The 24,380-nt window shown below is 35.0% G+C and overlaps 1 protein-coding gene across 3 annotated transcripts in view; it reads left to right on the top strand.

Annotated features, from left to right (window-relative positions):
- gse1a (Gse1 coiled-coil protein a) overlaps window positions 1–24,121 on the top strand; it is a 47,111-nt gene extending 22,990 nt beyond the window's left edge. Inside the window, exons 4-16 of one of the 3 annotated variants that reach the window (XM_058766777.1) lie at window positions 2,981–3,144; window positions 3,229–3,429; window positions 9,811–9,978; window positions 11,026–11,348; window positions 14,194–14,464; window positions 15,751–16,154; window positions 16,504–16,616; window positions 16,736–17,009; window positions 18,570–18,683; window positions 19,843–20,151; window positions 20,238–20,492; window positions 20,944–21,047; window positions 22,140–24,121. In XM_058766777.1, the coding sequence (XP_058622760.1) occupies window positions 2,981–3,144; window positions 3,229–3,429; window positions 9,811–9,978; window positions 11,026–11,348; window positions 14,194–14,464; window positions 15,751–16,154; window positions 16,504–16,616; window positions 16,736–17,009; window positions 18,570–18,683; window positions 19,843–20,151; window positions 20,238–20,492; window positions 20,944–21,047; window positions 22,140–22,277 (2,838 nt within the window). In that variant the 3' untranslated portion in view covers window positions 22,278–24,121. Of the gene's footprint in view, window positions 1–2,980; window positions 3,145–3,228; window positions 3,430–9,810; window positions 9,979–11,025; window positions 11,349–14,193; window positions 14,465–15,750; window positions 16,155–16,503; window positions 16,617–16,735; window positions 17,010–18,569; window positions 18,684–19,842; window positions 20,152–20,234; window positions 20,493–20,943; window positions 21,048–22,139 lie in introns of all 3 variants that reach the window. The other 2 variants (XM_058766776.1, XM_058766778.1) reach the window with 2 other exon arrangements.
- Window positions 24,122–24,380: the final 259 nt, after the last annotated feature.

Genomic DNA, 24,380 nt, shown 5'->3' with positions numbered 1-24,380 from the left:
TTTTTAGATTTTCATAAAAATTAATTCTGTGTGATTTATTAGCTTGTTTACCTGTGGGGACCTCAATTTAGGTCCCCACCGTGACACGAGTCCCCATGAGTCTGTGTGTATTCAGGTTTTAATCCCCACCTGAGTAGAAAAACAGGTACACACACACACACAGTTTCATCCACAGACTCTATACTTAGCACCTATTTGCGAGTGAATGGAGTTGTTTTTAATGTAAATATATATGGGTTTATATACATATTTGTTTGTATAGCAGCAGAAAAGTTGTCAGTCCAGTTTTGTCGTTAAATATGGTTCACACACAGTTTGGCTGTGAAGGGAAGTAACTTTTGAATGGCTGTCGAAGGAGAAAGATAACGTTGCCACCAGTGTTGTTGTTGTTGTTGTTAAAGGGGTCATATGACGTTGCTAAAAAGAACATTATTTTGTGTATTTGGTGTAATGCAATGTGTTTATGCGGTTTAAGGTAAAAAAAACCACATTATTTTTCACATACTCTACATTATTGTTGCTCCTCTATGCCTTGCCTTTCTGAAACGCGCTGATTTTTACAAAGCTCATCGTTCTGAGAAGCGAGGTGTGCTCTGATTGGCCAGCTATCTAGTGCGTTGTGATTGGATTAATACCTCAAGCGTGTGATGGAAATGTTACGCCTCTTACCGTATTGTGATGCCGTGTCCCGGCGCGACGAGACAAAACCAATAAAACCCATTACAAACGAGGCATTTGTTGCATCCAGTGGGGACATAATTACTGATTATAATGACTTATATTGTCTTTTTACGCGTCGTGTTGCATCGCGCCGCGTAAACATTACCATGTCTGCATTTGTGATCGGAGAAACAAACAACAAGCACTACTCTACACAGCTCAAAACTCACGTTTGAATCATCAGTGGCAAATTCTTTAAATATGAAAACATACTTACAGGCTGTGAGTCAGAAGCACCAGACTATCCTTGCGATGTTGGAATTGCCCTACTTTATAGAAACAGTCTTTGAGCATAGCTGGCAGGCTACTCCCAGGTTCAGGAAATAGTCCTCTATAAAATGTGCTGCACACACTCTAATATTTGGGTTGAACTGTTCTGGAACAGTGTTGTAAATACAACTTAACCACTGATTTCTAGTTGTGTCCACTTTTGGAAGCCCAAACAAAGTAGTTTCGCTTTCACAACGAAACACAGCGTCTCCAGAACATGGCGCCGGTGGCAGCAACAGCACTACAGCGAGAATAAAAGTCCCGCCCTTTTTCATTGCGTATACGTTTCGGTGGTGTTTTGCATATCTTCCCACACCGTGACGTAGACATGTAGGGGCGTGTTTGAATGAGCCGTTTCAGGGGGGCGTGGTCGAGTATTAACTTTTATAAAGAATATCTCTTTGGTTTTTGAGACTTTAGTCTTTGCAACTTCAGGGATCTTATCTATGCACGAGCAGCTTGTGACACTCCAAAGAGAAAGGAAAACTTGAAATCGCATCATATGACCCCTTTAACTAAAACTATTAAAAATGATCACGCACTGCATCTTTAAGTAAGAACAACTTAAACTTAAACCCCCAGTTTCACAAACAAGGCTTAAACCTAGTCCCAGACTAGTAATGACTATGCAAGTCTGAGCTGTTTCAACTGAAAAAAACTTGCACTGATTGATCTTAAAATATATCAATGCCTTTGTTTTGTCTCAAGATGGATGTCACCAGTAATGTTTTTTTTTTCTAAGGCAAGTTTATAAAAATTACTTAGATGTCCTAATTTAATTATGGCCTTATCCTGGCTTAGTCTAAACCCTGTCTGTGAAACCAGGCCAAAAAGTAGTAAATCTAAAACTGAAATTAAAAATCAGCTAAAACAATAAATAAATATAAAAGACTAACAGAAATTACAAAAGCACATAATTAAATGACAAACTTAAACTAAATTAAAATGAAAACTGTAAATATAAATAATAGCTCATTCAAAATGTTAATAAATATTGTAGTAGTATATACGTAATACTACTAAACTCTGTGATGAGCATGTTTTTAATTTCTGGATTAATATTCGTTTAAATTTTTCTGGGCGGAGACAGTCAAAGATATCAGGGTGGTAAAACCGTCTTGATATCATAATGAAGAAAAAATCCTAGTTAAAATTATGAAATTCTTGAAAAGAGACCCTTAAGTAATTTAGCATAATATTTTATTGTTATATTTTAGAACAAGTATTTAATTGATTTTATGATATCATATTTCCTAAAATATCAGATAATTTTTATGACAAGGCAAGGTTAGTTCAGGTTGATGATATTTATGAATTAATAAATAAGGAAAAAAATGTTTTTATGTGTAATGTGTAAATGTTTTTGTATGCTATATTTAAAAACATTTTGAAATGATGATTGAATGATGGTGAAAAATGATTAGTACAATGTATTCAATGTGTAAAATAAACATATGTTTACTTTTCATATGGTTTATGAAATATGAAAGTTACATTTAACCTGCAAATGCATTTTAGAAAACACTTTATCTTGGATACTCCGATGTGTCATCAACCCAAATGCACAATCTTGTCCCAACACTGACTGTATGATCACAGCCATAGATCCATTTACATTAATTCTCACTTTTCCCACCAATATATAGCACCTTATATATTAAATCATTATGGCTACAGCATATGTGATGTCTGTTCAATATTTATTGATGCAGATCTACTGTATACAGACTTCTTTTTTAATAAGCAAGATTTTTCTGTTTTAAAATAAGTCAATAACACCAAACAAAAAGTGTTGCACAGAATGATTCTATTTATTTAAATAATAACAATAATAATAATAACAATATATATACAGTATATGTAACAAAAATATACATAATATATAAGTTACCTTATATAACATAAACAAATATTGGTGAACAGCGGTATTAATATCTCTGCAACATATTCCCATGATGCCCTAACCATAAATGTTTTTTTCCTGTTTTAGGCTGATGCAGGATTAAGAGGGTCCGGTCAGGAGCGTTTGGCCCCCGACCGGCCTTTACCAGGCCAGGAAAAGCCCTCCCTCTCTCTCCCGCCATACCTGGGTTCAGCCCATCCTTTCAGCATGACCCCAAGTGCTCTGGTGCAGGACCCGCGTCTGCAGACCCAGTCAGTACAGCGGCTGTCGCTCACATACTCACACCTGCACATCCTTCAGTGCTCTGTCACTCATCCTCTGTTCCTCTCTCTCAGCTTGTCCCGCCAGGTTCCTCATATGCTGCTCTCAGGAGCTCAGGACGAGTTTGTTCGCGATGGCTTTCGCCCGTACGCCTCCGCTGATGAGCTGCGGGTGCCTTTAGGGCTCCCTCTAGGGCTCAACCCAGGAACTGCAGCCGACGCTCTGGCGTACTTTCACTCAGGATATTTGCCTCACCCCTCGCTCGCTTCATACAGGTGTGTGCTGCAGTTTTGCTGGTTCTTTCAAATAAACCTTCCTATATTAGACAAGAAAAAAATTCAGTGCTGGGTAGTAACTCATTACATGTAATCTGGATTATGTAATCAGATTCCAAAAATTAAGTACTTGTCATTAGATTACATATTAAAATGGTCATAAACAGATTACAGTTACCTTTTTATGGATTACATGATTAAATATTATTCGAACAATGGCAGTAAATTATTCTTAATTTATTGATTCTCCCTAATTCGTCTTTTTTTTTCGTCTTTTAAATGTTCCTTTCTTAAAAGTCATGCTGCTTGTCATACCATTTAGCTTTGACTATATGCACAAATGTTGTGTAAATATGATTATGGAAGTCTGGACAACAATATTTCAAACCTGGAAAATTTTGAGAGTGTAATGTATGTCATTGCTGTTTTTGTATTTTCTCATAATGCAAGTTTAAAACAAGTTTGATTAAAAAGTAATCTAAAAGTCATGCATCTAAAAAGTAGTCAGAATACATTACATAAAATTATTAACCTAGATTACATTACTAACTACTGTTTTCATGATCTGAAAATCTGAAATCGGTAATGGACTACAATTTGTTAGTTATTTCATCAGCTCTGATCTTAAGTCCAAGTTTTGACGCAAACATTTAGCGTATGCATGCGGCTGAACACACCTGCTGCCTTTCAAAGTGTATTTGATATTGTGCACAAACAGGTGATTGTCATATCTTTGTCCAGTACTTGCAATATTTCGTACTCTACTAAACTTATTATTATTATTTTCGTACTCTTTTCAACTAGAGTTGCGTGTATCTGTTAACCGTCTCAGTTTGTTGTTCTTCTGTCTCCTCCGTCTCTGTGAAAAAATCACCCAGACAGTGGCGCCACCTTGTGGACAAACTAATTTTCAGTAATTTCAGTAGGAATCTACTGTATGCAATCCAGCAAAAAAATTTCCTCGCGCAGATTTCACATCGGGTTCATTTGGTCATGCATATTCGCCATGTTGCCCTGCAGAATGCTGCTCGGTTTTAAAGCTAAATCTGTTTTAGCTATGCTTCACACATCACTACACTACTGATAATAAACAGTGGACCGTAATGTCGCCAGAATTTCAGCTGAAGTATGCTTTAATTTTGACTCAAATACTTTTGACGCAAAATAGCGTACAGCCAAACACACAGCCTTTCAAAGTGTAATCCATGTGTCAGTGTGTGCAAACATAGCTGCTCGACACAGGAGCGCTAGAAAAATTCATCCTTGTCCAGTGTTTGTGCTATTTCTCTCCAGAAGTTATAAGCGATAAAAATATCTTTGTACTCTTTTAAACTAGTTGCATGTATCTCTGTCAGTTGTTCTTTCGTCTCCAGTAGTTTGTTGCTTTTCCGTCTTCTCTGTCTTCTTTTCAAATGCAAAACGACTCGTAGAGTGTCGCCACCTTGTGGAAAAACGAAATTCCAGTTTTCAGTAGGAATCTATGCAATCCAGAATTTCATGTGAGGGTGAAAAATTTTGCATCGGGTTCATTCAGTCATGCAAATTCACCATGTTGGTTTGAAAGTGATTTCTGTTTGAGCTACACTACTGATATAAAATAGAACGTTTTGTTCGCTAAATGTTGCCAAAATTTTGCTCAAAATATACTTTAATTTAGATGCGCATGCTTAGCGTTTGCATACAGCTGAACGCACAGCCATACAAAGTATAATCCATTTGTTAGTGTGCACGAACACAGGCGCTTGACGCATGCACTTTAAAAGATTCATCCTTGTCCAGTGTTTGCACTATTTCTCTCCAGAGGTTATAAGCAATAAAATATCACAGTACTCTTTTAAACTAGGATTGTGTGTATCTCTTAACTGTCTCAAAGGCATTGATTTTTTTCGCGTGTCCAGTAACTTGTTTTTGTTCCAACTCTTCTGTCTTTCTCAACTGTGAAACAACAACCCGGACAGTGGCGCCTCCTTGTGGACAAACTAATTAACGTAAAAAAATTCAAGGCGCATATGCAAGATGAGCGTACTAAGTAAGCGTGGTTAGAAAAATATGTGGATGTGCATGTACAGGAGTACTGTGCTGATTATGAAATTTACTTAACGCACTCTGTATGCAAAAACAAAAGTATACTTTCGGTTTAGTAGTAAGACTAATTGGACTAAATATCGTCTTGTTCAGGCCATTTTTTTCTTGCTAAAGCTTTGAGAAAATACACAGGTAGCTGGAAATATATGGTGACATTTAATGTCGTTTTCACAATTTTCACAGACAAAATCTAGATGTTTCAGTAGGAATTTGGGTTCATTGATCATGCAAATTTGCCAGGTTGTTTGCCAAATTACGCTGATTTAATAATCAATATTACTCCATAGTTTATCACAGTTTAACAGCATAATATGGCACTAACAGCACTAAGGTCATGTATTCACTAAACTTATTCTCAGGGTAAAAAATGTGTGAAGAATGCTTTGGATAAGTGTCTGCCAAATGCATACATGTAAATGTTTATCTCAGTAACTATTTTTGTATGTGTCCTCTGATCTGGCCGTTGCTTATATTACACCACAGTTATCACATTGCTGATATTTGCTGATAGATGAGTCAAATGTTTGGTTGCGAGCCCAGATATTTGACCTTAGTGTTACACCGCCAGAGATGGTTACTTGCTTTATAAGGATTTTTAAAAAATGTTTTGATGACACTTTTTCTCAGCGTGTATTTGAGTTGACCCACAAGATTATAATGAAAGGGCATGAAGTATTTCAAACTGTGCTAATACAGTATACTGTATATGTGTGACTGAACCTTCTGATCAGCTCAACTGTTCTGTGTGTGAATGTCTGGCATGCTGTCTTGTCTCCTGCACATGATTTAATGGCTTTAATGAGGGAAGTGAACCTCAGGCTTGGACACACACACACACACACACACACACACACACATGAACAGATGCACTCCTGTCTGAGACACAAAATCCAAAGATAAAATACGCACACATATCCGAACGTATGTATGTCTGTCAAGTCTGTTCTTTTTGTATGCCAGATTTTTTAGTCCTTTACCAAAAACCACTCCAAAACTGAGTATTTCCTTAATGTTTATATTATAACAGACATTTATTAAATATATACAAATATACAATGCAAATAAGGTATTATTATATATAGATTATTAACTAAAAAAATAATTAAATGTAGCTAAAAGATATAATTAATAAATCTGTGCATAAAGGCATTGTAATTAATGAAATATTAATACTGCATAATACATAGATGATCATTTTCCACCCTCTCACTGAACTAAAGGATTAAATCAGCTGTTTTTGCTACTATATATATATATACACACACACACACACACACATATATATTTGGACATTGACACAGTCTTCTTAAGTTCGGCTCTGTGTGCCACCAGAATAGAATTAAAATGAAACTTGAATAAAAATTGAATTGCAGACTTTAAGCTTTAAATATAACTTAATATGCTTAGGAATTACAATCATTTTTATTCACAGTCACCCCATTTTCAGAGGCTTAAATGTAATTGGACAAATAAATATAATTTATTATATTTATATTTTAATATTTTGTTGAGAACCCTTTGCAGGCAATGACTGCCTTAAGTCTGGAACTCATGGACATCACCAGAGACTGGGTTTCTTCTTTGTGATGCTTTGCCAGGCCTTTACTGCAGCTGACTTCAGTTGTTGTTTGTTTGTGGCTCTTTCTGCCTTTAGTTTCCTTGAGATCAGGAGATTGACTCGGCCATTGCAGAATATTCCACTTTTTACCTTCAAAAACTCCTAGGTTGCTTTTGCTGTATGTTTTGGTTCATCGTCCATTTGTACTATGAATCTGGGCAGACAGTATATCTCTATACACTTCAGAATTCTTCCGGCTGCTTCTGTCCTCCTCTGTCACGTCATCAATAAACACCAGTAACCCTGCGCCGCTGGAAGCCATGCATGCTCATGCCATCACACTGCTTTTTCTTTACCATGGAGAGGATCCTCGGATCATTCACCGCTGTTGTCCTCTGTGGACATCCAGTGCGTTCGTTTTTTCTCAGAATGTACCAAGGTGTTGATTTGGCCACTTCTGATGTTCCTGCTATCTCTCTGATGGATTTGTTTTGTTTTTGAAGCCTAACAGTTGTCTGTTTCACTTGTATGGAGAGATCCTCTGACCGCATGATGTGGGTTCACGGCAACAGCTTCCAAATGCAAAGGGCACACTTAGAATCAACTCCAGACCCTTCACCTGCTTAACTGAGGTAGAAATAATGAAGGAATAGCCCACATCTGTCCATGAAACAGCTTTTGAGTCAACTGTCCAATTACTTATGGTCCCTTGAAAAGGGGGGGAGGTACAGAGAGCTATAATTCCTTAACCTTTCCTCCAGTTGTGATGAGAATACCCTCAAATTAAAGCTCAGAGTTTAAGCCCATATTTATTATATAACTGTAACTTGAAACTTGTTTTGGTCAACAGCTAAAATAATAAAAAATGTGCCTGTGTCCAAATATATATTGACCTGTGTATGTGTATGTTATTGCTAAATTGTGTGTATATTATATATACAATAGTATTTATTAAATAAATTAAATTAATTGTATATAATCATTAAATATTTTTATACTGCATAACATACGACCATTTTCCACCCAGTCACTGAACTGGTTTTTGCTACTGAAGTTTTTATTGTATATAATATAAATAAAATCAAATATAATATTTATTCTGTATTATGACAGTATTTATATTTGTTATTAAATTGTGATTAATTAATGATTAATTATGTATAACATTAATTAATTCCATAATGGTATATATTAATAAATTATAAATATTAATATTCTTTGCTTATTCCAGCATATATATATATATATATATATATATATATATATATATATATATATATATATATATATATATATATATTATTATTATTAATTTTTTACACATTTATTTTAGTGCTTTGCTTTTCACAGAACAAATAACGATAATGAAGAAAAGAAAAGTTAATTACAATAATTAAAATTAATAAAATTAAATTAAAATGTAATAACCTATGACAGAACAACAGAACACTGAGGGATAAATGCATATAAAGGCAAATTATAATTTAACTGGTCAGGTAATGCATGAGCAGGATACAAATTCGTAAATGTTGTAGAGTCAATTAGTCACATGAATATTAAAATAAAACGATGACAGTTATTGTAAAAAAACAAAAACAAAAACAAGCACTATCCTGACTTATTGGCTGTCAAATAGTACTTTAGGCACTATATTGAATACATTATCAATGAATACAGATCACACTGCATTGTTAATAACTTTTGACATTAACATTGGCTAATACATTACATCAATTACATTGAGAAATTCTAAAATCTGGCCTCATGTTTTGTCAAATACCTCAGATTTATCATTATTGATGTACCTTAACCTCTCCAATACAAGCACACTTACAAGATCTCTACCCCACATTTCAAACTTGGGCGCAAAATCAGTTTTCCATGTTCTTCATCTCTGAATTACTAAATATCCCTATTATAGCTAAAAGTGGACATGGTTTGAGATTCTTTTTTGAAGGCTTTAGAAAAACAATCAAATATGTTTTCCCAATATTCCTGTAATTTAGGGCACAACCATAGTGTGTGAGTTAAGGATCCCTCTGCTACTTTACACCTGTTACAGAATGGAGAAACCTCTGGAAAAATGCTGTGTAATTTTACCTTAGATAAGTATAATCTATGCAAGTTTTTAAAATGAATTAAATTATGCCTTACATTAATTGAACAAGTATGTATTCCAGCATATTTTATTATTAAATTGTCATGATTTAATATACATATGTGTGTGTATGTAATGCCTATTTTCTACATTCTCACTGAACCTAAAAATGAAAGTCTTTTCTTGTCACTGTCCCTTTAAAACGTTGCCTCTGCTCTGATTGGCTGAACTCTGAATGCATGTTGATATGTGAATGTATGCAGTCATAATGTTCTCATGTTTCTGATGTCAATACATTATGAGTCTGAGTGAGATGTTTTTGCAGCTTCATTTCAGTATTTGATCTGGGTGGACTGGACTTTGTCTTTGTCCGCAGAGTGTTTGATTTGAAAAGCGCAGAGAATGTGCTGTTCTTCTATATATATAGACAGTCTTTCGGTTTGATCATCTCTCTCTCTCTGTTTCTGTCCGTCTGAATAACACTCTCAGCGTGTGTGTGGTTGTGGTGAGACTCAGTGACAGAAATAGTCAGTGCTGTTCATGTCGCAGGGCCAGAGAGCAGAGGTTAATGAACGAGCTGGTTATTTATAGAGGCACTAATTAGCTGCTCTCTCTGTCTCTGCTTCCTGTGGCTGATCAGGATGGAGGACTATTACAATCTGTCCACCCTGCGCTCACATTACTACTCGCTTCCAGAGGGGGCAACCCTGCCAGCCCTCCACCCGTCTGCTGTGCACCTGCCCATGCCCGGCGTCTTTTACCCTCCTGACATCACACACCAGTCGCTGTCAGCGCTGCACTCCGAGAGGTACATCAACACACACACACACACACACACGCACAGATGCACATGGACGCGCACACTCACATGTCTGGTTTGCTATCCTTGTAGGGACTCTCCATAGGCATAATGGTTTTTATACTGTACAAACCGTATTTTCTATTGCCCTACACCTAAACCTACCCCTTACAGGAAACTTTCTGCATTTTTATTTCTCAAAAAAACTCATTCTGTATGATTTATAAGACCTCAATTTAGGTCCCCAGCGTGACACGAGTCCCCATGAGTCTGTGTGTATTCAGGTTTAAGTCCCCACCAGGATATATAACCCTGTACACACACACACACACACACACGTACACACGCACACTCACACGTACGCACACACATGGACACGCACACGGACACACACGGACACATGCACACACGCACACGGACACATGCACACACGGACATGCACACACACACACACACACACACACACACACACACACTCACACACACATGCGCACACATGCATACTCACACGTGTACTCACACACGGACACACTCACACACACACACACACACACACACATGCATACTCACGTGTACTCGCACACGGACACACTCACACACACATGCGCACACATGCACGCACACACATGGACACACACACACTCACACACGGACACACTCACACACACATGCGCACACATGCACGCACACACGGACACATGCACACGGACATGCATACACACACATGCGCACACGGACACACACACACACACACACACACACACACACACACACACACGTACACACACTCACACAAGGACACACACACACACACACACACACATACATACATGTACAATTGGTGGTAATTATGTGTGTAAATACGATCATTATAACATCCTCATATGATATTCTCCCATATATATCGCACACACAAAGTTCCTCGTCCTCCGAAGCGAACATCATCAACACTCTCTCGTGTTCCCGCGGCCTCTCGCTGAGTGTATTCCTCTGGTTCCTGTCGAGAGTGTTGCATCTCACACCATTCGTGTGTGTGTGTGTTTCGACCCTCCGCAGGCTGCAGATGGAAGAGGAGTTTCGCCAGCAGGAGAGGGAACGAGAGCGAGAGAAGGAGCGAACGCGTGAAATCGAACGAGAGCGGCAGTGGGAACAGGAGGTGCAGAGAGAGAAAGACCGAGAGCGAGAGAAGCAACGAGAGCTGGAGATTAAAAAAGAGCGAGGCAGAGACATCCAGGCGGTCAAGGCCATGGATAAACGCCACCTGAGTCTGGAGCCGCCGGCCAACACACACTCCATCTCTCAGCCTCATCCATACACACAGCGGCCGCTCGTGAAGGAACGAGTCAAGCTGGAGGAGAGACTCGCTGCTAACAGAGCCGGTATGAGTGAGAGAGAGATCCAAACACACAATCAAACAAGCAGTATTAACATTGTTCTTCTGGAAAACACAAAAGAAGATACTTTGAAGAATGTTCCTGCTGTTACAATGGAAGTCAATGGGGTCCAAAAGTTTCAAGCTCCAAAAAGCACATAAAAGTAGTTCATCTGAATCCATTTGTGTGAGGAACAGACTGAAATATAAGCTATGCACAAATAATATAACAGTATTTTGGCTATTATTATAATAAATTAATATTCAAATTATAGTATAATGGAAAATACACACTACTGTTTAAATGTTTGGAATAATTGGGAATTTTTTTTTTATGTTTTTGAAAGAGGGCTCCATTTATTTGATAAAAACAATACTAAAAACAGTAATATTGTGAAATATTATTGTATTTGGTAACACTTTACAATAAGGTTCATTAGTTAACTACATTAGTTAACGAACTAAGAATGAACAATGCTTCTACAACATTTATTAATCTTAGTTAATGTTAATTTCAGCATTTACTAATTGTAAGTCGCTTTGGATAAAAGCGTCTGCAAAATGACTAAATCTAAATCTAATGCATTATTAAAATCACAAGTTGTGTTTGTTAACATTAGTTAATGCACTGTGAACTAACATGAACAAACAATGAACAACTGTATTTATATTAACTAACATTAACAAAGATTAATAAAGAGTGTAATAAATGTAGTGTTCATTGTTCGTTCATGTTAATTAATACATTAACTAATGTTAACAAATGACACCTTATTGTAAAGTGTTACCTTGTATTTGTTAGATCATTTAGTTTAATTTTATAACATTTATTTTAATGATTTATATGTAGTTATGCAGTATACTTATTTATATTTTTATATATTTATTATATTCTATATATTTCATTATATAAAATTATATTATTATTAATTCATTTAATATTTTAATTTATTACTTTGTCAGATATTAAATATATTTTATTTTATTTTGATTACTCTTCAATTAAATTAATTAAATTAATCTCACTGAATTTAAGAATTAAATCAGCTGTTTTTGCTGCTGTACCTTTTATAATATACAATACATATAATCATTCTATATTTATATAGAATTTAGATTTTATAATCTACATTTATACCAGTTTTTATTTTTAAATTATGTGATTGTAAGAATAGTATAATGACATATAATAATTATTAAATTATATATTTAATAATATTATAATTATATAGATTAAATTAAATGTATTACATACAATTATTACGTGTATTTAATTAATTAAATTATTTTATGCATCTGTTCATACTACATATGTCATGGATGTCCAGGATAGAATTAAATTTAGAATTATAATCTATATTTATATCAGTGTTTTTTAACTAAATACAGTAATACTGTGAAATATTACATTTTTAGCATCGTTACTCCAGTCTTCAGTGTCACATGATCTTTCAGAAATCATTCTAATATGCTGCTCAAGAAATATTTATTAAATTTATTATTTATTCAATATTATTGTTGGCAATGTTTATTTATTGTATTGCATTTATTTTATTCATTGGTTTAATTATTTTTATCCATTTAATATCATGATGCAATACATCTGTTTTAAGACATCAATCACATTATTTACTTCTGAACATAAGTTACTTATTGCACATTTCATGCAGCTGGTTTCATGAATATTCAACATTTAAATTATGATTGACATTCATAATTCCTGTGTTTAATTTCTCTGAACTCGTATTACCTGCAGCCTCAGTAACTGATTGCATCGCTCATGGCTAATCAGTAATTAATATAGTCTGATGAATCATCTATCAGCCTATTTTCCTGCATCTGGATGGGTCTGTGTTTGGAGAGACCCAAAGGATGGCAGCTGTTAATCATGGTTTGGCTGCCGTCTCAGTGAAGTCAGAAGGTTTGATGGTTGCTCTCCGTAATTGTATAATAGCAGATGAATGAGAGCATTCAGGTGAATCCCATGATTCTTGATGAAAACACCCTCATGCACACACATAAACTACTTTAAATGGTTTCATTCAGATGGATCCATTCAGTTCAGAAAACTGTTAAACGATGATTTTGTCAAGAGATAATAAAATATTAATTTTAATTAGATTAGGAAAACCTAAATGTACAAAAAAAACTTTAGAAATGAGAAATGTTAAGCTGAAGTAATAACAGAAAATAGAATAATTAGAAATGATAGAATAGAATTTAAATAGAAATGTTAAAAAGTGCACTGATGAGAAAACTTACTTTTTAAAAACAAAAACTGATAAAAATGACAGAAATATTGCTTTGGCAACTGAAATAAAACAATTTAAGCTGAAGTAAACTAAAACTGTAATAAATAAAGCTAAAGAGAAATATAGTTTAGAAAATTAGTAAAAATGCATTTAACAAAATTACTCAAATTTACACTTAAATTCTAAATAAATAAAAAAACTTTGTTGCCTTGGCAACTAAATGAAATAAATTTAAGTTGAAATACTGAAATCACTAAAAAGGAAATACAAATAAATTAACGCTACATAAAATAACATTACAAATATTTTTAATACTAAAAAAAAATAATAACGACAAAAGCACATAAAATTACTAGAACTTAAAATAAAATAAAAACTGAAAATATAAAAATGAAAGCTTTTAGTAAGTACTACAATAGTATATAAATAATACTTTAATACTGAAGACAAACAGCGTTTCTTCATAATAACGTATCATATAAGATGTTGCTATTTTGGTCCTTCTAGTATATTTACTACATATTAATGAAATATTTGCAGTTGTTCTGCTTTGAGAAGCACATGTTTATTCATCTATGCATCTGTCATCTCTCGATACAGACAAAACCAAAGAAACGCCGCTGTTCACGCCTCAGTCCGGTCCATACTCATCCTCAGGAGGTCCTTCATCCATCTCAACCTCAGGTCCCGGTCTCTCTTCAGGCATGCAGTTTGGGAAGAGCCACCGGCCCATGGTCTCTCCCATGATGCTCCAGCGGCAGGAGGAGGACAGATGGCTCGGCAGACAGAGAGCGCTGAAGGTGGAGAGAGCAGACAGACACGGCCAGGAGTTTCAGCAGCAGGAACCAGCAGATCTGAGAGAGATTCGCAGGTCAGTGTTAAAGGAAAACTCCAGCCAAACATAGAATCATGATGATAATATAGCAGTTGTTGTTGGAATAACCCCAAAATCTAACATATGGAGGCAAAAATGTATGTTTTTCTTGAGTATCGGTGCGAATAAAAATCTGATATTAAATTATTTACAAATTTGTTTAATATTTAATTTAACTACTTAATTTAACAGATTATAGCAGGTTTATATAGATACTTATGTATCATATTTAAAATATAAACTATAAAATCATTTCATAATTGAAAATTCAAAATAATTCAGATTTTTAAATAATAATAATAATAATTAATAATAATTTTTACAACATTAATCTCACAGCATTATTTATGCAGTTGTAATTACAGTGTAAATACATCTGAATACCACTTCAGATGCTGCTTCTGTGCCACTTCTGCAGTGCAAAAATGGATTTTATTTGATTGGTCTTTAGTGTTTTATTGTTCCAAATCAATGCATTGATTAAATGTACATGAAATTAACAAAAGATAATGGATACATCTAAAAAGAGTAAAAAAATTGTAAATAAAAAGTAAATAAGCTGTAAATGATCTCATAAAGGTAAAATGTGCCCTGAAAGTCAATTTAAGGTGGCAAAAATTGCCCTTATAGAGGTAAAAATACACTGTGAAAGTCAATTTATGGTGGCAAAAAATTGCCCTTATAAAGGTAAAAAAAATATATGATAAAAAGGAAATTTAAGGTTACAAAAAATGGCCTTTATAAAAGGTAAAAACGTCACTTTGAAAATCGATTTAAGTTAGCAAAAAATTGCCCTTATCCACCTTTTTCTTCCCATAAGAGCAGGCGCGCTCATTTGTAAATTTGATGGGTCTAACTTCCGGTCTCATCCGCGTCCAGCTATTTTTAACTGTACAAAACAGTTTTGCATATTGGTGTTTCTTATATAAGGTGTATCGAGGTAAAAATGCCCCTTAACAGTCAGTTTATGGGGACATGTATTGCCTCATAGTGTAAAAGTCAGTATCTGTCACTGCTGCGAAGTGAATATTGCACAGAAAATGAAGACAATGAAAAGCTTTGGAAGTCAACGCATCTGTCCATGACAGGCTCAGACCCACTAATGTACCAGCGCAAAAACACACTCAGCAAAATAACATCTATTTATGGTCATTGACGAAATCCCAGAATAAGATATATCCAAATCAGACTTTTTGTCTGTATGGCACACCCCGTCTGTTCCCGTCGTGTGTGATGACACTGCCCTCTAGTGGTGCTCTGTAGAAATGTTTTGTGTGTTTCAGGTTTGGAGCGGGTGTCAGAGACATACCTCCACCTCTGGGAGCTCCGCCGCCTCTCATCACCCCCAAACCTCTTCCTCGGGACCAGCACCCCTCTCCTCCCGCACCCAGCAGCCTCTGGAACCCCGTCTCCCTCCTCCGCTCGCCCTCCGACCGCCCTCTGCCCCACATCCACCCTTACTCAGGCCACAGCAGACCAAAGCCTCCAGAGGAGGAGGTCAGGCGGGTCAGCGGCCCGAGCCAGCAGAGGCCCGCCTCCTCCCAGTCAGACAGCAGGCCACCCCAGGGGCCGGCTCTGGACAGGACAGACCCCATGATGGTGTACGACCAGGCTCTCCAGCAGCACAGGAGACTCGTCAGCAAGCTGGACCTGGAGGAGAAGAAACGCAGGGAAGCCAGAGAGAAAGGTACAGAGTGGAAAATAAGAACTTCAGCTTCTTCCTTAAGATGTCTATCAATTTATCTATCAGACAGAGTTCTGAAGGTGGAGAAAGTATAAATATTGATTTGTTTGTTTGTTTATCTCAGAGAGTTCTGAAGGTGGAGAATAAATATTGATTTATTTATTTACTTACCAGAAAGATATTTCTGAAGATAGTGTGTGTGTGTTTATTTGTTTGTTTATTTGTCTATTTGTTAATAGAGGAAATAAGCTGGACAATTAAATATCCAGTAGTAACCGGATATATCTGCTCTGTACTCAAATATATTCCTCCATCCATCCATTGTTTTGTAATAATCTTCTGCCTGTTTCAGGTTATTACTATGAATTAGACGACTCTTATGATGAGAGCGATGAGGAGGAAGTTCGAGCTCATCTGAGAAGAGTCGCTCAGCAGCCTCCTCTCAAACTGGACGCGTCTACAGAGGTACACAACAGCAGCGAACACTACTGAATGAACAGCTACTGTCATACTAGAAACCCCAATACTCAGAAAAGCTAGTATTTTATAGCACTCTCTCACAGTCACTGTGTTTCTCTCTGCAGAAGACAGAGTTTCTGTGTTTGTTTGGACTGACCACGCTCTCTAAGCGCGATGAGCTGCTGGAGATGAAGAGGAGGAAGAGGAGGATGATGCTGCAGGAGCGAGTCCCTTCACCCTCAGCGGTGCCAAATAAACGCAAGACTCTGTCTCCTCCTCATTCTCCGCTCAGCACACGCTTCACCCCGGAGGAGATGAACCGCACGGAGGAACTGGACGACAAGAAACACTTCCTCAGCATCTTCAGCCTCAGCCACGTCAGTCAGGAAGAAAGACAAAGTACGTACACACACACATAAACACACACCGAATACTATCGTAGTCAACCTCCGTGAAGTTGGCCCCCCATCCAACATCGCCAAAATAGTCTCAATCGTTTGTGCTGTAAAAATATTAGTTTGTGTTGCTTCGGTTTTTAAGATATTAAAATAATATTTAATGGTCTTTTTCTGAGGTCACTCAGCCCCCCACATGCTCCAAATTCACCCAAAACAGGCTCAGTCGTTTGTGCCGTAAAATTTTTTGTTTTCAATATTTAATCAAAAAACGAACCGGACCGTATAGGCCAGAAACGAAAATAGGCCTATGTATATCAAGTCTTTATTTTATTTATTTATTTATTTTTGGTTTTGTAAAGACATAATGAAATAGGCCTAAGTGGTTTTTTATTTTTCCGTTTAATTGAACGAATATGGCTACTAACAATTAAGTGACTGCGACTATTTCATGTGATTTGGTTTGCCATTTGAATACTTCAGCTGTATTGTTAAAAAAGACAGTAGTAAAAACAAAAATACTACCGGCACAAACAAAGCACAAACAAACCAGACTATTGGGGTAAATTTGGAGCATGTGGGGGGCTGAGTGACCTCAGAATGATCATTAAATATTATTTTAATATCTAAAAAACTGAAGCAGCACAAACAAAAATTTTACGGCACAAACGGAGCACAAATGAAGACCATTTTTTCATGAATTTGGAGCATGTTGGGGGCTGGTGACGTCATTGCCTATAATTCAATGTCTAATATTTTAAAAACCAAAGCAACACAAACTAAACTTTTACCGGCACAAACGAAGCACAAACGATTGAGCCTGTTTTGGGTGAATTTGGAGTATGTGGGGGGCTGAGTGACCTCAGAATGACCTATAAGTATTATTTTAATATCTAAAAAACCAAAGCAGCACAAATGTATGTATGTATGTAATTTGAATATTTATTTTGCTGAATATTAATTAAAAAAAGTAAAATACCACACATTTTATAAAATGCGATTTATAAATAAATAAATGAAATGTAAATTAAAATTGTAAATAAAATGTGTGTGAGAATATAATAATGTTTATATAAACATCTATATATAGAATTAATTATACAATAAATATTCTGTAACATATTAACTGTTATATAAATATTATATTGTATACTTTATGTATTATAAATAAATACAATATTATAAATACACACAGACAAGCACTGAATATTTATTTTGCTAATTTAAAGTAACATACCAAGCATTTTATGAAATGTAATTATAAATAAATAAATATAAAAATGTAAAATAAAAATATATAATTTTATATATATTTTTGAATATTTATAACTTTCAGTATCTTACGGAACATGCAGGAACTCCTGGGAATACAACTTGAGTAATTTTTTTTTTTAATTATTATTATTATTAGTTAATTAAAACTGATTTGCTATATTGAATAAGATATTTCACAAGAATAATTTTGATCATTCAGATTTGTTTTAAAGTCTGAGTGCATCACAATTTGACAAACACAGTGTGGTCGAATTTATTATTATTATTTATTTTATTTTTTTTACGTCAGAAAATAAGAAGATCATGGACTTGCTGGAAGCCATCAAACAAAAGACTGTTAGTCTAGACACCCTCACATGCGCCACAGATGCGCCCTGTTCCAGCCCGGCCGCTTCAGTGTCTGGTAAGAACAGCACATTCAGAAACAGCTTTAAACAAAAGATCGAGTTTTGGTGTTAAGATCTTTGCAAAGTCCGAAATTCTCGTCCAAAATTTTCTCACGTTGAAAAATAAATACGACCTCACGTTGTGTCAATCACGTTTACACACTGCCTCCGAAACTTTCGTCCGTCAAAAAAATAAAAAAAATAAAAATCGGACCAGGTTCGATTTTTTGCGTTTTCGCTTCCATAGCAAGCATTTTGATAGGAAAGGATGATGAATACGATAAAACTGAAAAAAAAAACACATATGAAAATTTCGGACTCAGTGTTTGTTTGTTTGTTTATTTGACAAAAAAGTAGTGAATACACTCAATTCGTCAAGGATAACACAATAAAGTTTAAAATAAAACTTGTTTCCATTGTGGTCCTTGATGTAAAGCACAACTCCACTACCGGTAACAGGTACACTGGCACTGCATTATAAATACAAAAATGACAATAAAATTCCACATTTACAAAAATTTACTATCACAAATAACCACGTACGTAATACAAATTCATCAATAAAACAACCTACTTAAGAGCCAACTTTTAGCTTTTAAACTAAAACTAACCATAGTCGAAATATCCTTAATATCCAGAGGTAATTTATAATTTATTTATCCACAAAAGTGCCCCAGAATATCTAAAAGACCTACATAGATACATAGTTTTAAAACGACATAATGTAATATCCATAAGACTTTGCCTAGTTTTATAACAATGTTGCTCATTTACCCTAGAAAAAAGTGCATTAAAATATAAAGGAGCTCTATTATTGATAATTTTATGTACCATTTTTTATTTAATATGTTCTAGTCCGCTTTCTATAGGTAGCCAATCAAGACACTTAAAATGGGAAACCTCCACATTTGTAAAACGACTAAACCCTGAAACTAACCTTATCAATTTATTCTGAGATTTTTGTTACTTATCCAACCAACCACAAGTCAAATCAGACATCCAAGAAATACATGCATATTGAAAGTGACATGACACTAAATATAAGGCAAGTAATTTTAGCATCTGTTTATCAAGAAAACTAACATGTCTGGCAAGAAATGTTGTTCTAGTATTAACCTTACCCAGGATGTGTGCAAGGACCTTTAGTCCTGATCTCTGCTTTCTCCCATCATACAGCTGTCCCGCATCTTAATCAGTCAGTCGGTAATGTTCACCCTGAACCCCAGAATCACTCGACTGAAAACCCTCACCCGCCTCTAGACCCGCCGCCACTGGCTCCTCTCCATCCTCAAGGTCAACCCAACCTGACATCCCCGAGCAGAAGAGGCCCGAGCCTGCAGGCCAGCGCTCCGCAGCCCCTGGCCCGACCCAAAGACCCGCCGCCGAAACTCCCCGTCTGGGAGAGAATAAACTCTGAGGAGTTCGCACAGCACTTCCACCAGTCCGTGCTGCAGTCCACTCAAACATCCCAGCAGAAACAGAAAGGTGATGATGGCTCCCTCTACTGTCAAATTTGAGAAATACAACCAGAGACATTTTGCTTAATGTTTTTTGTGTTTGTATCCCAGCAGGTGGAGCCAGTGAGCAGTTTGAGCCTCCTGCGCTTCCACCTCCAGGCCTCCAGAGGGCCGTAAACAGACTCCCGAATGGACAGAGCAATGGCCACTCCTGCCATATATCAGCCCAAAGAGAGTCTCCAGGCGTGAGGAACGACCTCTCAGCCGAGGAGGGCGTCAGTTCGGATGAAGACGAGGAAGAGGAGTCGTTCGGTCCCAGGTGGAAAGGGATTGAATCTGTATTTGAGGCGTACGAGGAGTACATGGAGGGTACGTTGATGGATTCGAATGGACATTATTTGGATAGAAATTGAACATGGTGGACTTTGGTCAAGTTGTTTCAAACCTGTATGAGTTTCTGACTTTTGTTGTGCACAAAAGATGATATTTTGAAGAATGTTGGTAACCAAATAATTGATGGTCCCCATTGACTTCTATAGTGCAGTTAAAAAATAGGGGACCAAAAACTGGTTACATTCTTCAAAATACCTTCTTTTGTGCACAACAGAAGACAGAAACGCATACAGGTTTGGAACAACTTTAGGAAGTGTAAATGATGACAGAACAGACATTAGCAAAATGAAAATTTGACAAAAAACGGTAAACGTGAACGCACTTTTAGGCTGCTTTGATTTGTCTGTGGTTGCGGAATATTGGCTTTTCAAAGTGAATGTTTGTTTTCTGCTGTATGATTATAGTTTGTTGCTCACCTCTGTTTCAGAGAGAAGTATCGAGCAGCAGGTTCTCCAGAGCGAGTGTAGACGTCTGGAGACGCAGCATTACAATCTCACTCTCACAGCCGAACAGCTTTCTCATAGCATGAGGGTAAGAATATATTCTATTTGCATTTGTATATTATTGTATTTTTTATTTTAATTTTTAAAATATTACGTTTTTATGTTTTATAATTATTATTACACAAAAAAGGGTAGTAAACATTTCTTCACACATGTTGTTTATATCTTGTGGCTGTTCCATTGAGTACTTTAATTTAAAATCACTTCAATTGTAATACCTAAGATTTTTTCTTTTTCTATTTCTTATAAATATTATTCCACAAGTGCTCTAGATTTGTCTTGACTTTTACTGAACCTGAATATTCATTCAGGTGTGTTTTTGCTAGTTTAATAATAATAATAATAATAATAATAATAATAATAATAGTTAATTTTTTTTTTACATTTATCATAGTTTTTAATTATATGTATGTGTGTATGTATATATATATATATATATATATATATATATATATATATATATATATGTGTATGTGCGTGTGTGTCATTGTTAATAATTATAAAATAACTCCATATTATAAAATATATTATATAAATATATATGGAATGTTAAAGAAATATAAATGATATATTTTTATACAATATTTATATAACATTAAAATCAATTATGTAATAATAATGTAATGTAATGATTGTGTGTTCATGTTTGTGTGTAATTATACAATCAATTTAATAAGCCTAAATAAATACATTTTATTTTATCTGTCTATTTATTTTTGCTCATTCAAAGGTAAAATAACACATTTTATAAAATGTAATTACCGGTACTATATATGTATATATTAGATTTATATTTAATGTAAATATTATCATGATGAATACCATTATTATATAATTTATAATATTTACAACATTCAACATCTTTCTGAATATTTGCTCATTAATAAAAAGTGTTAAATGCTATGGAAGGAATTGTGAAATGACTTGAGTAATGATTTAAATGATAAATTTAAAAGAAAAAACGCTTACTACAATACGATTATTTTACGTCGTTGAACAGGATAATCACAGCAGCGTTAGCTCCCTCTTGTGTCAGCTTTGAAATCTACCAATTGTCAATGGGTTATTTTGTGAACTTTGAGTAAACAATGTACGTTTTCTCTCTTTCCCCCATAACTAGGACCTATTGGCACAGAAGCACAACCTGGCGCTAAAGAGAGATCGTATGCAGGCCGAACTGGAGCACATCAAGAAATGTTTGACATTGCCATTATTACACTGGCACAGAGGATACTACAAGAGACCCTCACCGAGGTGACCTGAAGATGGACGAGCCACAGATGCACGAGCCACAGAGATCAACATCTTCTGAACGTGTGATGATTTCATCTTTGGCATGAGGAAGATACACAAGCTATCGGTCATTATCTGGTGCCAATGTCTGACGCCTCACTGTGACTCACTGCACTACAAGTCCAAGCACTAGATACAATGAAACAGGCATTCAACAGCCATCGAAATATCCATTACTTGACGTACAGGCTAAATCTGACAGGACGTTTGCCAAGAGGTGCACAAACCCAAGCCAGAGCTGGATATGCACTTAATATCAATCTCTCATATATTTGGTGCAAAACTCTTCTACTGGATGATGAGCTGATGTGGAATTGAGTTTAAATGTTTTCATATTTATACAGTTTTTAAAAGAATACGATTGTGTAAAATACTGTCAAAACACATTTTTGTATGTTTTTATTCTTGATGAATAATTATAAAAAGGACTGTAATTTGAAATATAAATATTTTAATGCTTTTTGCAGGGGAAAAAATGTGTCGATAAGGTACTGCTGGTCAGAAATGTTGGTGAAAGAAAAAATGAAGTGGGTTGAATTGAGTTTTCATTTCAAAATCTCTTCAAAGGCTTTAGTTCATTAATTGTAGTTGTCAGAAAGTCATGAAAATGTTTGTCTAGAACAGTGTTTCTATATGTTTTGTTATTCTCTCTTCGTCTCCCACCAAACCAAAATTTCAATGCCATATATATTATCAGCTAGTACATGGCTATTTGAAAATAGACACTAAAATAAACTGATCCGATGTGGGAATCACTTTATAATAACTTTCATTAATGACAAATGGCATATGATAGTTAACAGACCAGCAGTTCATGCACATTCATGTATGAAGTCAATCACTCGTGATTCATTATCATGTGGATAATCAAAAAAATCTAAATAAAAAATGAATTAATAAAAATTCAAATGAAATAGAACACCCAATGTAACAAGTGCAATATTGAAATAATGGTAATTATGAAATAACAGTACAGTAATCAATTGCATATTTTAATTTATAAATTGAATTGATGATTATGAAATGCCACTAATGGGCCTTATAAATTAACATTATGTTAAACATTATATGCTTATTTAATACTGTCTCTTATGGACTTAGTTTAGTCATGAAAGTAATTATAAAGGGTTACCCAAATGTTTTTATGCATAACTTGGCCAATATGTAATTTTATGAATAATTTTCAGCCTAGCTGCCATGAGAAGAGTCATTTTATATAGAAATTAGTGCCACAATGTTTTGTACAGCAGCAGCAATTGAAAAAAAAAAAAAAACATTGTTATTGCTCTATTATTAATTATAATCTAAAACTGAACACATTTGATGTGTTGAATTTTAAAGAAATGTCCAATGCCACAAGTTGAGAAGGGTCTGTCTCAAGATGTCTATTCTCCACTTTTTCTTTATGACTCTTATTGCATATTGTTTAAAACACGAATGACTTATGAAAAATCTGTTCATCTGGAGGAAATGGAACAGCCATGATGGTTATGGCAAAAAGAGGAAAAAAAAAAGAAATCTGTAAAGTGTTTTAGTTGTAATTTTTAGTGGAATGAAATGTGAGTTAATATATTATTTCTTGAAGGTAGAAATACTTATTTATGGATATATCTGTGTATATGCTGATAAAAGAATAATGTTTGAAAAAATTATTTCTTGCCATATTTTGTCTACAAAAACTCTCGAGTAATGGACATGATTCATTCACAAGAGTAACATGATCTTCAGTTGTTTCTTGACTCTATATGATTTACAATGCAGCAAAATAAACAACTTGACATTTAAATGATCTCCAGTCCTTATAATATATACAGGTGCATCTCAAAAAATTAGAATATCATGAAAAAGTTCATTATTTTTTGTAACTTATTTCAAAAAGTGAAATTTTCATATATTCTAGATTCATTACATGTAAAGTAAAACATTTCAAAAGTTTTTTAGTTTTAATTTTGATGATTTGAGCTTACAGCTCATGAAAGTCAAAAATCCAGTATCTCAAAATATTAGAATATTCCCTAAGATCAATCAAAAAAAGGATTTGCAAAACAGAAAAGTTCAAGTTCTTTAA

The sequence above is a fragment of the Onychostoma macrolepis genome, chromosome 25 (assembly GCF_012432095.1).
Source record: "Onychostoma macrolepis isolate SWU-2019 chromosome 25, ASM1243209v1, whole genome shotgun sequence".
Classification (NCBI taxonomy): Eukaryota; Metazoa; Chordata; class Actinopteri; order Cypriniformes; family Cyprinidae; genus Onychostoma; species Onychostoma macrolepis.
This window is presented reverse-complemented; position numbering and strand designations above follow the sequence as displayed.